At 35.9% G+C, this 15493-nt stretch overlaps 1 protein-coding gene across 2 annotated transcripts in view; it reads right to left on the reverse strand.

The window, feature by feature from the left end:
- Positions 1-2313: 2313 nt before the first annotated feature.
- The window catches only part of ST8SIA4 (ST8 alpha-N-acetyl-neuraminide alpha-2,8-sialyltransferase 4), a 109059-nt gene continuing 95879 nt past the window's right edge, over positions 2314-15493 (reverse strand). Inside the window, exon 5 of one of the 2 annotated variants that reach the window (XM_059063097.2) lies at positions 2314-6671. In XM_059063097.2, the coding sequence (XP_058919080.1) occupies positions 6389-6671 (283 nt within the window). In that variant the 3' untranslated portion in view covers positions 2314-6388. The remainder of the gene's footprint in view (positions 6672-15493) is intronic. The other variant, XM_067031385.1, reaches the window with a different exon arrangement.

The following is a 15493-nucleotide window of genomic DNA, read 5'->3' on the forward strand; positions in this document are numbered from 1 at the left end:
TAATACACTGAGTTGTTCCAGAAAATGCAAATTAGCACCTCATAGGATGTTTTTTCCTTCCTGTGCTATTAATGTTTTAAAGCTCACTAATTTGTGTATTGCCCAGTACAAGCAATAAAGTTTAGGTTTGGGACTGCTCTTAGGAATGTAGTCATGGTATGATTACTATTTTAGAAAAGAGAGTAATTGTTACTGTAAAAATTAATGTAAAAAGTTTAGAGAATAAATACATGTTTAAAATATTTTCCTATTTGAAAATATTATTCAAAAAATATTTTGGTCTGTGGGAAAAGAAAACACTCAACAAAGTAAGCATAGACCTTTCTAACTGAAGCTTCTTATTGTTCTCTTCTTTTGTGTTGTTTGCTGTATTCAGAAGTGTTATCCAAAATCTGTTCTGAAGAACATAATTTCATACTTAATGGAAGTTATAAACAAAATTATCCATGACTTTTTAAACAATAGAAATATCTCTCTTATCTCAAGATTTCTCTGATCTTTTTCTATGTTAACGTATTTTCTGAATCTCCAAGGAAGAGATATACAGAGTGGTCATCCACTGAGCACATTTTTGTGGAGCATGTCCTGGACCAGTGTTCTCTTGTGTTCACTTGAGAAATTCCACTTTGGGGACTGAGTCAGAAATCAGCAATCTGGAAGCAAAAATATTTTTAAAAGAGATATTTATGTTAGCATTAGATTCTTCACATAATTTGATAGAGATTCCAGAAATTAAGTACCTAAGTGACGGAAATCTATCTTTTAAGAATGGATTGGATAATACTTATAGTCTTCTATCTGAGATTATTTATTTATTTGTTTGTTTTGCTTTCATGAACTCATGCACGATGAAACCAGTATATAGGGGAAATCATTAAACTGCTCCTTAATTTGGAGATTAGGTTACTTCCATTCTCAGGAAAAGAAGGAAACTAGTAAAAAAAAAAAAAAAGAATATAAAATGGATGAACTTAGTCATCTGCAGAATTTCAACCTTCAGATATTTCTGTAAATATCATCTAATGCTAAATTGCTAATGGAGATGAAACACCCAGATTCAATTAAAATGTTTGTATAGAAATCTCATAATTAGACTCTAAAATAACTGCAGTATGATAAATTTTGTGATACATAAAGTTAGATTCTAACATAACAGTAATCCAGCTTGCATGAAAAAAATACAGGAAGAGTTTGGAGCAAGAATTATCAGTGTTTATTTATGCAGCACCATCCAGGAGACACTGCCCTGGAAGGCACAGTTCTTCTTGTTATTAGAGATAATCGTTTCTTTTTCATTTATTAGACTGCTCCAAAGTCTATATTATATACCCTGCCTATAGACTTACCTCCACTTTTAATCTGTACTCCATAAATAATGACTTATTTGCAAACTAAGTTTCCCAGGAATCTTCTTCCCACTTAAAAAGTACTGGCATTGAAATCTGATCATTAAGAAGGTGGACGCTGAAGTCAGAGAGACCACTTGGATTCAAATCCTTGTTTTCTCACTTCTGAGCTTTGTGACCTTCAGCAAATCACATAATCTCACATCTATAAAAATGGGATATTACAGCTCATATCGCACAGGCTCAGGATGAGGTCTGATTATATCCCAAGAATACAAAGGGATTCCCCACTGTATATGGATTTTTGAAAGTAAAAGTTAATTATGCAAATACAAATAAGATTGATATTCATCAACCATTGTTAATGGTTCATTGTTGGTCTCTAGCAAATGTTTCAAAATTACAAAAGGTTAAAAGTAACCTCATGAAAACAAAGTTAATAATTTCTGGAGAAAATAGTGCAGTCTGAAAACATAGAGTAGCCAGTTCTAGAAAGCCATGGAAGATTTAAATATGTGGTTTACAGAATCATCCCCTGGAAGGTGAACTGCAAACAGCAGCAAGTGAGTGTAATAGCGGTCAACATCACAAGTCACAGGGCAGCCATAAGAATGTGCAATGTGTAAGGAGCCACTGGTTTCTTCAGCCACGAAGCTGGAGTGACCCACTGACTGAATACAAATTGGATATAAATGACTGTAACCTGTGTAACACTCCATTCCCTCAACCACAAACAATGCACTACACAGAAAACTGTTGAGGATCTCCTGATGTTCATGGGCTTTTGATATTGTTCATATTGTCAGGTATACACTTTAAATAAATGAGTTGCCAAATGCCAATGGCTGGGGCTGAGAGGGAGGGAAAACAGAAGCACTAGCTAAAGCTTGTTAAAGCTTTACACTACCTTATGTTGACATGTAAAGTGGAACAGAGGTCTTAGATATAAGAGATAAGAGAAAAATTGAAAAAAAAATGGGGGTTTAATTTATTTTACAGTTTTACAAATGATAAAACGGTAACACCCAATTGCTACACATAAACAAAAGGGAAACAGTGTTGAACAGAATGAACTTGACAGAATAAACCTCATCTTTCAATTCCACAAATGATGTAAGAAATACTCAGTAGCAATTATCTTGTGCAGCAATACTATCTCTGTAAACTCTTTTTCCCCTCCTATATACATTTGAAACACTTGTGCTTTTGCCTACACAAAGAAACAGTATTTATTAAAAAGTGCTACTTAAATGGGGAGACACAGAGTCTGGAGCCACAATGTGAAAACTGCAATGCAAATACACTGCCAGCTTGAAGACATTTTTTTAATTTTTAATTTTTTTGTTTTAAAGATTTGGATACACTAGACCCTTATTGTAACTCTAGGTATGAACAATGTAGAATTCAGTTATAAATAGATCCCTTTAAAGCTGGTTAGCAACTGAAGTTTCAAAAGAACTTCTTTATTCTAAAGTGGTCTTATCTCCAGAGTGCTTCACAGTGCAGGACCCGAAGACATTAGCATAACACAAATCTAGTGTGTGTATATTACAGACTAAGTGTGTATACACACAGACACACATATATAACATTGTATATATGCATCACACATGTCTATTTGTACTATGTAGATATATCTATAACACATATATAATAAAATATCTATTTCTAGGTGGGCTTTATTTGGATTTTCTTCCATCGAATAGGAACAATAACCCTCTCTTGCTCAATCTGTCAAACGTTGGTATATTGATGTCTGATGGGGAAACTCTCAAACTTGTAGAGGTAACAACTAACTATACATAACTCTTCCTACACCCCTTCCACAATTATAGATACTCCAACAATAAACACATGAAAACAATTCTTTCATGAACCAAATACCACACTGTGTGCATTATGACTAACTGGCTCAATTAGAAATAAATTACTTTGTTCACCCTTTTCCTGTGTAGTAGCTTAATAACTAGTTGGTATGTACACTACCTATAGCATTATTTAAATAAATTGTTTCTGTAAGCATATATGTAGAAATTCCCATTAGCAACTGATATATATTTCATATGATATACAATACATAAAGACATTTGAATGCCCAGCACCTTCTTTCAGACAGAAAAACTTCCACAGTCATTTCATCAGTCCTGTGGGCTGAATCATTAGATTTGCCCAGAAAAGTCTGTTACTGATTTATTATTTTTATTCCAGCAACTTAATTTTAAGTATAGAACAGGCTGGGTAATAATGATGAAAATGTTTCCATGGCCTCTTCATGTCAACAGCACAGTAACAACCATGTTCTCTAAAGGACAGGAATATTTCACAATCAGCTGCCTGAGCATTGCCAGGTCCAGGTTTAAATTGTGAAAAGGAAATAAAATATTAAAGAAGTGAACGTATGATAGTCTTAAAAGAAAGAAAAAACCCAGATATTTCAAGTATGTATTTATAATTTGATTTCATCATTATCCCTTTTGCCCCCTGATCGGTTAAATCTCAATTCTTTTTCTTATTCTTGCTGTTAGCCTTCAGTGATTTCCTTGCCCTATCCCCGTAAGAAGGCCACAGTGGATCGCGAAGGGGAAGGGGAGATGGAAAGGTATACAACAGGGAATGAATTGGTCTTGTACAGTTTGTCTTCTTTGAACACTAAATGCCTTTAATTGAATTCATTCTTGAGTATTGAAAGTTCCCTGAGATGAACAAAAGTAGTCTCAGTCGATACTGAAGCCCTTTTTAAATGCTGAGCATTTTCAGAACTGGGCACTGTATTTAGAGAACACAAAGCATAGGGTAACAAAGCAATGTGAAGCTAAAAAGGCACTACTCAATGCATCTATGAGATAAACAATGCACAGAACAGTGAATGTCTGGGATGCTTTTGCTGTGGCCTTAAAATTGTTTAAACACATTTGTTGAAAATGCAGTAAAAATGGCAAGGTATCTTGCTGCTGCTTTTTAAGACATACTTTTAATTAGTTCTGACATGTATTTTATCTATAAGAATTTACTTGTGACTTCAAAATTTTTAATGAATTCAAATTAAAGGCTACTCAAACAACTTGTCTGCAAATAGTCCAAATTAAGTAATTACCTACTTTTGAGATTCATTGGGTAAATCAGACTTTTCAACTTTACATTCAAAGTATGTATCTAGTACTTTAAAAAATTCCAAGAGGTAAGAGGTTCAATGATAAAAGTACATCATATTCTATCCATTTTTAGCTATGTGTCTTTATGGATTCTATTTTATGGATTCTATTTTGTTTTCTTAGAGACACATAAATTCTCAGGAAATATAATCTTCTGTATCTCAAGGTTCTATCATATTTTTAAAAAGAATACCACATATTATTAATATATTGAGAACTGTAGTACTGTGAATATCCTTTTTCTTGATAACATATATATATATATATATATATATATATTCTTTATGCTAGTCATTCTTTTGCAGACTGTCTTCCCTAAGAAACAAAACATATATATTCCTCACGCTATTTCTTCTTTTCTCAGACTGCCTTCCCTAAGAAACAAGAAGTAATCTATGTTGTTTCACGTCAAGAGTAGAAATGGGAATGCAGTATTTCTGCTTTCTAAAGAAACAATTTACCATCAGAATTACCTACCAGCATAGTAATTACCAGAAATTGGCCTATTGCTCAATTCTGTTATGTGTTAAAAATGTTTAAAAATCACTTTATAAATAATTTCATGTGTTTCTCTGAAAACACATTGATGTGATAATGTGAATAAATTTAACTATAGAAAAAATATTGGTCAATTTAATTAATCTGAAGTGCAAAATACTGATGTACAGTTTCATTGTTAAACCTCTTAAAATTAATCATCTCCATGATGAAAACAATACTCTATTAATCATATTATTTCTGCACTAAGAAAATTTAACAATAATCTAGCGAGCATGCCAATCTTTCCATCTGAATAACAAGGGGGATATCAAAGAAAAGTCACATTTCAGCCCTATCAAACCTTTATTCTAATGGGCAAAATGCTTCCACAAAATCATTATGACGTGTAAAAGCTGTGGAACCTTCCTTCAAATAAAAATAAAGTTTGAATTTGGAAAATTTTAAATACCTAGAGACAACTTTCACTTTAGTAGCATAATAATATATTAATATGTTATTTTCAGGAAAGGAAAATGGTTTGTTGTGTAGACACATCAGTATAATCTTTGGTACCAAAAGAACATTTTTTTCCTGCTAATTTTACCATCTCAAATGACAGAGTTTATCTTTCCTTTAGAATGGCTCAAAATTACTGAGTGATACAGTTTATCTGGTACCTTCTACACCGTTGGGAAAAAATCTGGAGGTTTAGAGTTGTGCAAAATAAAACTTTTTTTACAAAGTCATTGTGTGATAACCCTTTAAAAATATAAGAACTTTAAAAATGATCACTTGAAGGTTATTTATCTCATTCATTTTTATCTCAGAAGGATTTTCGAAGCACCCCAGTACCCAAACCAAAAGAGATTCCAGAAGGCAAACAGAACAGAAACAAAAACATAAAGTTCATGATCAGACTCAGAATCCTGACTGAAGGCATTTACTTGAGTTATTTAATCTTATGGATTTCACTGCTCAAACTGTTTCCATCTTGATTTCTGCTGACAGGATGGTTCCGTTTCCCCAAGGGCTGAGTTGTGTTCCTGGGTTCCTCTTCTCATGTGCTTGGCGTTGCAGTGGCAGCCCAACAGTGATGAACATTTTTGCTTCATTAACTAATGACGAGTGCATTGTTGGATCTTGTAAACACTACTGATTATACATTCAAACTGTGTTCTTAGTGGAAGTGGCACTTACTAGGACCCTTGAAGTCAAAATACTTAATTTTCAGAGCACTTTGCAGGTATTTCATCAGTTGGTAGTGCATTTCTCATGAACGTCCTTTATCACCTTTCAGATAAGTGGTGGATGCTGAAACCCAGTCTTGTTTTGGATCCTGTTTTCAAATCTTAGGAAGCATCTTCAGAAAAGAAGTGCATATTCAGTCTGTTTGTATGTTTCAGATGTGCTTTATTGCTTTATGCACTTTCCTGTTGTCAGTTTCAGAGCTCCTCTATTATGTAGCACATTTAATGTTTTGAATTCTAATGGCATTCTATGAGGGCTTGCGTTGGAAAAGTACCTGTATTTTAAGTCATCATAGTAATGATATTTGACAGCTTTTCCATTCAGATCCTTAGGGAATGGCCAGAATCCATACAGGTGAATTTCATCACAGAATCTTGTGGCTAGGGTATACATGAGAAGACCTGTGCTGGGTCTTTTGATGGGAACTTTGTTTGTCAGCCAGTAACTGGGGAAAAAAACATACACACAAGAGAAGAATTTAGAGAAACGTTTAACATACCCTATAGCAAGTACACTGTGTATAATTAAAGTAAATGAAATTTGAAAAGTAACTGTATGAATGACATTCAAAAGACTGCTGAAGAAATAATATATTTCTTAAGCATTTAGAAAGTTGAATGCATTTATTTTATCTTTCTTATCCTTTATTTTCTTGCTTATTTTGCGGTCATATGAATAGCCAAGGGACCTGGAATGTGGGTAAATATTACTGTGGAATCTTGTATTCAAAAAGAACTAGAACAAAACATTTATATAACCTACAGAGTAGAATCTTCTCAGGAAGGGTTAAATATGACTGCAAAAGGCACAGTAATTGGGCAGTGATTAAGTAATTTTCCTAGAAAAAGAAGATTTGAAACTATGCCTATACATTTTCAAAATCTTTACTATCTCAATTAAAAACCCAAACAAATAAATGCTTTGCCTGTATTATACTAACTGACTTATTCAACTCCAATTTCTAAGTCACATTTTACTAAAGCTAATTAAGAATATTGCCTCAACCCGCAGAACAACATAACACAAATAACACATATTTGTAAATAGTTCACCACTTATGCCATTTAAATTTTTGTTAGATAGGCAGATATATTTCAATGCTGATAAGTATTTTATACTATTCATTAAAAAAGGCAATAAAATACTCCAAAATGTTTGATCCACCACTGTTGCCAAACATTATTCACCTGAAAAACATGCACACTCACAAGTTAATCATTACCTCTGGCAGGGAAGGAGGTGCCAATGCTTCTTGGAACATTCATTATCTTATGTGGAATCAGCTAAAAGTTAAGGAAGAGCGTGGATTTTCTCTGACATTCAAAGTTGTACAGTTATAAATAAAGTTAATAAATCATTTGGTTTTTTAATTTTTGTTTTTATTATCTCCTATTCAGGGAAATATATATCTGGTGATCCAAATATGAGGGCAAGATTGTTCAATTCTGGTCGTTGCTGTGCTTAAATACTTGCCTCAGATTTTACATAATATTATTTTCTTTTTCATTAAAAAAAATAATTTATGAAGTTTTCCAGGCCGGATCAAATACATGTAGACTACTGAATATGAAAAAACCTCAATTTTGTTTTATTTCATTTGGTTAAAGAAATATTTGTTAAAGAAATATTCAAACCTCACTACAAACATCCAAAAAAGGGAAAAATATACTTAACCATTATTATTCCTGTTTTTTTTTCCTTCTTTTTTACCCTTCCTTTGAACCAGGTTTGACCTTTCACATTTTAAATTTTTCTTGTTGGGTGAAGGCCAGGTGCTGAATGTTGTGAGCAATGTGAAATGCATTATGAGCCTTTTGTTATCACAAGTGTTTTGAGAAAGCATATTCTCAGTAAAGAGGATTCATAAGGAATTGATACAGAAGAACATCTAAGAATTTTCTCATAACCCAAAGGTATGAGCAAAAGCCATAGCATGTATATTGTTAACATCTTGAAGAAATCACAGACATAGATTTCATGCAAGGAGAATAGTAAAACCACAGTCTGAAGGCTTTGAAGAAACTTTGATACAGCCTGAAGCTCTCTCAGCTCTGAGAAAGCAGGTGTTCTTAACATGAAATGGTTATTATAGGAAAGTTTTGTGAGCATGATTTGTGTGTGGTTACAAATGCCAGCTGAGGCAGTTGGTTAGTTTAAAAAAGTGCATTTATTTATAAATTTTTAAAGTGAGTGAAGCAAATTCATAGTCAAAAAATGATTATTCCCATCAGGGAATGTCAATTATTGGAAATAGTTTGGCAGTATGAAGGTCATGCTGAATTATCTTATTTCTAAAGCGGGGAAAAAATAGCTAGGAGAATATAACGTAATGCTATATCATTTGTATGGTACTCCAAGGTCACATTATATGTAATTACAAGATCACATTATAAATAAGCTTTGTGATGTTTGGCTTATAACATTTTGAATAATTTCAAAGAAAAATAAACTACCCATTTGTCAGGACGTTTTTGGGGAAACAATGCAAAATAAATGGCTCATTGATTTCTAAAAAGAAATCAGAGGAAAATACGCCTTAACAAATGGCATCACTATTTAACAGATAAATTGAAGTAAAACCTTAAAGCAGGTCAAGACCTACCGTCATAAGTAGTAACACTCTGTGAAATTAAAAAAACATAAGGAGAGAGGAGCTTCAAGATGGTGGAAGACTAAGATGTGGAATCACCTTCCTCTCCACAGATACATCAGAAATACATATACATGTGGAACTGCTCCTATAGCACACCTACCGAACGCTGGCAGAAGACCTCAGACCTCCCAAAAGGCAAGAAACTCCCCACATACATCGTAGGGCAAAAGAAAAAAGAAAAAACAGAGACAAAAGAATAGGGACGGGACCTGCACCAGTGGGAGGGAGCTGTGGAGGAAAGGTTTCCACAAACTAGGAAGCCCTCTCACGGGCGGAGACTGCGGGTGGCAGAGCAGGGAGCTTCGGAGCCGCGGAGGAGAGCGCAGCCACAGGGGTGCGGAGGGTAAAGCGGAGATATTCCCGCACAGAGGATCGGTGCAGACCAGCACTCACCAGCCCGAGAGGCTTGTCTGTTCACCCACCGGAGCAGGCGGGGGCTGGGAGCTGAGGCTCGGGCTTTGGAGGTCGTATCCCAGCGAGAGGACTGGGGTTGACTGTGTGAACACAGCCTGAAGGGGGCTAGTGTGCCACAGCTAGCCGGGAAGGAGTCCAAGAAAAAGTCTGGAGCTGCCGAAGAGGCAAGAGACTTTTTCTTCCCTCTGTATGTCCTGGTGCATGAGGGGACTAAGAGCGCCACTTAAAGGAGCTCCAGAGAAGGGCGTGAGCCGGGCTCTAGGCGCAGACCCCAGAGACGGGCATGGGATGCTAAGAGTGCTGCCGCCGCCACCAAGAAGTCTGTGTGCGAGCACAGGTCACTATCCACACTGCCCCTCCCGGGAGCCTGTGCAGCCCGCCACTGCCAGGGTCCCATGATCCAGGGACAACTTCCCCGGGAGAACACACGGCGTGCCTCAGGTTGGTGCAACGTTATGCCGGCCTCTGCCGCGGCAGGCTCGCCCCACATCCGTACCCCTCCCTCCCAACAGCCTGAGTGAGCCAGAGCCCCCGAATCTGCTCCATTAACCCCATCCTGTCTGAACAAGAACTGATGCCCTCAGGTGACCTACACACAGAGGTGGGGCCAAATCCAAAGCTGAACCTGGGGAGTTGTGAGAATGAAGAAGAGTGGGGGAGGTCTCTCCCAGCAGTCTCAGGAGCAGCAGATTAAATCTCCACAATCAACTTGATGTACCCTGCATCTGTGGAATACCTGCACAGACAACAAATCATCCCAAATTGAGGACGTGGACTTTGGGAGCAAAGATATATATATATATATATATATATTGCCCTTTTTCTCTTTTTGTGAGTGTGTATGTGTATGTTACTGTGTGTGATTTTGTCTTTACAGCTTTACTTTTACCATTTGTCCTAGGGTTCTGTCTGTCCATTTTTTAGATTTTTTTTTAACTTAAAAAACTTTTTTCTTAATAATTATTTTTTATTTTAATGACTTTATTTTATTTTACTTTATTTTATTTTATTTTATTTTACTTTATTTTATCTTCTTTCTTTCTTACTATTTCCTCTCCCTTTTAATCTGAGACATGGATGACAGGCTCTTGGTGCTCCAGCTAGGCATCAGGGCTGTGCCTGTGAGGTGGGAGAGCCAAATTCATGACACTGGTCCACAAGAGACCTCCCAGCTCCATGTAATATCAAATGGCAAAAATCTCCAGGAGATCTCCATCTCATCGCCAAGACCAAGCTTCACTCAATGACCAGCAAGCTACAGTGCTGGACACCCTATGCCAAACAATTAGCAAGACAGGAACACAACCCCATCCATTAGCACAGAGGCTGCCTAAAATCATAATAAGGCCACAGACACCCCAAAACACACCACCAGATGTGGACCTGCTCACCAGAAAGACAAAATCCAGCCTCATCCACCAGAACACAGGCACTAGTCCCCTCCACCGGGAAGCCTACACAACCCACTGAACTAACCTTAGCCACAGGGGACAGACACCAAAAACAACAAAAACTACGAATCTGTAGCCTGTGAAAAGGAGACCCCAAACACAGTAAGTTAAGCAAAAGGAGAAGACAGAAAAACACACAGCAGATGAAGGAGCAAGGCAAAAACCCCACCAGACCTAACAAATGAAGAGGAAATAGGCAGTCTACCTGAAAAAGAATTCAGAATAATAATAGTAAAGATGATCCAAAATCTTGGAAATAGAATAGAGAAAATACAAGAAATGTTTAACAAGGACCTAGAAGAACTAAAGAGCAAACAAACAGTGATGAACAACAAATCAATGAAATTAAAAATTCTCTAGAAGGGATCAATATCAGAATAACTGAGGCAGAAGAATGGATAAGTGACCTGGAAGATAAAACAGTGGAAATAATTACTGCAGACCAGAATAAAAAAAAAAAAAGAAAATAATTGAGGACAGTCTCAGAGACCACTGGGACAACATTAAACACACCAACATTCGAATTATAGGAGTCCCAACAGAAGAAGAGAAAAAGAAAGGGACTGAAAAAATATTTGAAGAGATTATAGTTGAAAACTTCCCTAATGTGGGAAAGGAAATAGTTAATCAAGTCCAGGAAGCACAGAGAGTCCCCATATAGGATAAATCCAAGGAGAAACATGCCAAGACACATATTAAACTATCAAAAATTAAATACAAAGAAAAAATATTAAAAGCAGCAAGGGAAAAACAACAAGTAACACACAAGGGAATCCCCATAAGGTTAACAGCTGATCTTTCAGCAGAAACTCTGCAAGCCAGAAGGGAGTGGCAGTACATATTTAAAGTGATGAAGGAAAAAACCCTACAACCAAGATTACTCTACCCAGCAAGGATCTCATTCAGATTTGATCGAGAAATTAAAACCTTTACAGACAAGCAAAAGCTAAGAAAATTCAGCACCACCAATCCAGCTTTACAACAAATGCTAAGGAACTTCTCTAGGTATGAAACAGAAGAGAAGGAAAAAACCTACAATAACAAACCCAAAACAAGTAAGAAAATGGGAATAGGACCATACATATCGATAATTACCTTAAATGTAAATGGATTAAATGCTCTCACCAAAAGACACAGACTGGCTGAATGGATAGAAAAACAAGACCCGTATATATGCTGTCTACAAGAGACCCACTTCAGACCTAGGGACACGTACAGACTGAAAGTGAGGGGATGGAAAAAGATGTTCCATACAAATGGAAATCAAAAGAAAGCTGGAGTAGCAATTCTCATATCAGACAAAATAGACTTTAAAATAAAGACTATTACAAGAGACAAAAAAGGACACAAAATAATGACCAAGGGATCAATCCAAGAAGAAGATATAACAATTGTAAATATTTATGTACCCAACATAGGAGCACCTCAATAAATAAGGCAAATACTAACAGCCATAAAAGGGGAAATCGACAGTAACACAATCATAGTAGGGACTTTAACACCCCACTTTCATCAATGGACAGATCATCCAAAATGAAAATAAATAAGGAAACACAAGCTTTAAATGATACATTAAACAAGATGGACTTAATTGATATTTATGGGAAATTCCATCCAAAAACAACAGAATACATTTTCTTCTCAAGTGCTCATGGAACATTCTCCAGGATAGATCATATCTTGGGTCACAAATGAAGCGTGGGTAAATTTAAGAAAATTGAAATCGTATCAAGTATCCTTTCCTACCACAACGCTATGTGACTAGATATCAATTACAGGAAAAAATCTGTAAAAAAAAACCCCACACACATGGAGGCTAAACAATACCCTAGTTAATAACGAAGGAATCACTAAAGAAATCAAAGAGGAAATTAAAAAATACCTAGAAACAAATGACAATGAAAACACAATGACCCAATACCTTTGGGATGCAGCAAAAGCAGTTCCAAGAGGGAAGTTTATAGCAATACAATCCTATCTTAAGAAACAAGCAACATCTCAAATAAACAACCTAATCTTAAACCTAAATCAATTAGAGAAAGAAGAACAAAAAACCCCCAAATTTAGCAGAAGGAAAGAAATCATAAAGATCAGATCAGACCTAAATGAAAAAGAAATGAAGGAAATGATAGCAAAGATCAATAAAACTAAAAGATGGTTCTTTGAGAAGATAAACAGAATTGATAAACCATTAGCCACACTCAGCAAGAAAAATAGGGAGAAGACTCAAATCAATAGAATTAGAAGTGAAAAAGGAGAACTAACAACTGACACTGCAGAAATACAAAGGATCATGAGAGATTATTACAGGCAACTCTATGCCAATAAAATGGATAACCTGGAAGAAATGGACAAATTCTTAGAAATGCACAATCTTCCCAGACTGAACCAGGAAGAAATAGAAAATATGAGCAGTCCAATCACAAGCACAGAAATTGAAACTGGGATTAAAAATCTTCCAACAATCAAAAGCCCAGTACCAGATTGATTCACAGGAAAATTCTATCAGACTTTTGAGAAGAGCTAACATCTATCCTTCTCAAACTCTTCCAAAATACAGCAGAGGGAAGAACACTGCCAAACTCATTTTACGAGGCCACGATCACCCTGATACCAAAACCCGATAAAGATGTCACAAAGAAAGAAAACTACAGGCCAATATCGCTGATGAACATAGATGCAACAATCCTCAACAAAATACTAGCAAACAGAATCCAACAGCACATTAAAAGGATCATACACCATGATCAAGTGGGGTTTATTCCAGGAATGCAAGGATTCTTCAATATACGCAAATCAGTCAGTGTAATACACCATATTAGCAAAAAGAAGGAGAAAAACCATATGATCATCTCAATAGATGCAAAAAAGCTTTCGACAAAATTCAACACCCATTTATGATAAAAACCCTCCAGAAAGTAGGCATAGAGGGAAGTTTCCTCAACATAATAAAGGCCATATACGACAAACCCACAGCCAACATCGTTCTCAATGGTGAAAAACCGAAACCATTTCCACTAAGATCAGGAACAAGACATGGTTGCCCACTCTCACCACTATTATTCAACAAAATTTTGGAAGTTTTAGCCACATCAATCAGAGAAGAAAAAGAAATAAAAGGAATCCAAATCAGAAAAGAAGAAGTAAAGCTGTCATTTTTTTGCAGATGACATGATACTATACATAGAGAATCCTAAAGATGCTACCAGAAAACTACTAGAGCTAATCGATGAATTTGGTAAAGTATCAGGATGCAAAATTAATGCACAGAAATCCCTAGCATTCCTATAGGCTAATGATGAAAAATCTGAAAGAGAAATTAAGGAAGCACTCCCATTTACCACTGCAACAAAAAGAATAAAATATCTAGGAATAAACTTACCTAAGGAGACAAAAGAGCTGTATGCAGAAAACTATAAGACACTGATGCAAGAAATTAAAGATGATACAAATAGATGGAGAGATATACCATGTTCTTGGATTGGAAGAATCAAAACTGTAAAAATGACTCTACTACCCAAAGCAATCTACAGATTCAATACAATCCCTATCAAACTACCACTGGCATTTTTTACAGAACTAGAACAAAAAATTTCACAGTTTGTATGGAAACACAAAAGACCCCGAATAGCCAAAGCAATCTTGAGAATGAAAAATGGAGCTGGAGGAATAAGGCCCCCTGACTTCAGACTATACTACAAAGCTACAGTAATCCAGACAGTATGGTACTGGCAAAAAAACAGACATATAGATCAATGGAACAGGATAGAAAGCCCAGAGATAAACCCACACACATATGGTCACCTTATCCTTGATAAAGGAGTGAAGGATATACAGTGGAGAAAAGACAGCCTCTTCAATAAGTGGTGCAGGGACAACTGGACAGCTACCTGTAAAAGTATGAAATTAGAACACTCCCTAACACCACACACAAAAATAAACTCAAAATGGGTTAAAGACCTAAATCTAAGGCCAGACACTATCAAACTCTTAGAGGAAATCATAGGCAGAACACTCTATGACATAAATCACAGCAAGATCCTTTTTGACCCACCTCTTAGACTAATGGAAATAAGAACAAAAATAAACAAATGGGACCTAATGAAACTCAAAAGCTTTTACACAGCAAAGCAAACCATAAACAAGACCAAAAGACAACCCTCAGAATGGGAGAAAATCTTTGCAAATGAAGCAACTGACAAAGGATTAATCTCCAAAATTTACAAGCAGCTCATGCAGCTCAATATCAAAAAAACAAACAACCCAATCCAAAAATGTGCAGAAGACCTAAATAGACATTTCTCCAAAGAAGATATACAGATTGCCAACAAACACATGAAAGGATGCTCAACATCATTAATCATTAGAGAAATGCAAATCAAAACTACAATGAGATATCATCTCACACCAGTCAGAATGGCCATCATGAAAAAAATCTACAAACAATAAATACTGGAGCGAGTGTGCAGAAAGGGGAACTCTTTTGTACTGTTGGTGGGAATGTAAATTGATACAGCCACTATGGAGAACAGTATGGAGGTTCCTTAAAAAACTAAAAATAGAACTACCATATGACTCAGCAATCCCACTACTCGGCATACAGCCTGAGAAAAACATAATTCAAAAAGAGTCATGTACCAAAATGTTCATTGCAGCTCTATTTACAATAGCCAGGACATGGATACAGCCTAAGTGTCCATCAACAGATGACTGGATAAAGAAGACATGGCACATGTATACAATGGAATA

This window comes from Kogia breviceps, chromosome 4 (assembly GCF_026419965.1).
Source record: "Kogia breviceps isolate mKogBre1 chromosome 4, mKogBre1 haplotype 1, whole genome shotgun sequence".
NCBI lineage: Eukaryota > Metazoa > Chordata > Mammalia > Artiodactyla > Physeteridae > Kogia > Kogia breviceps.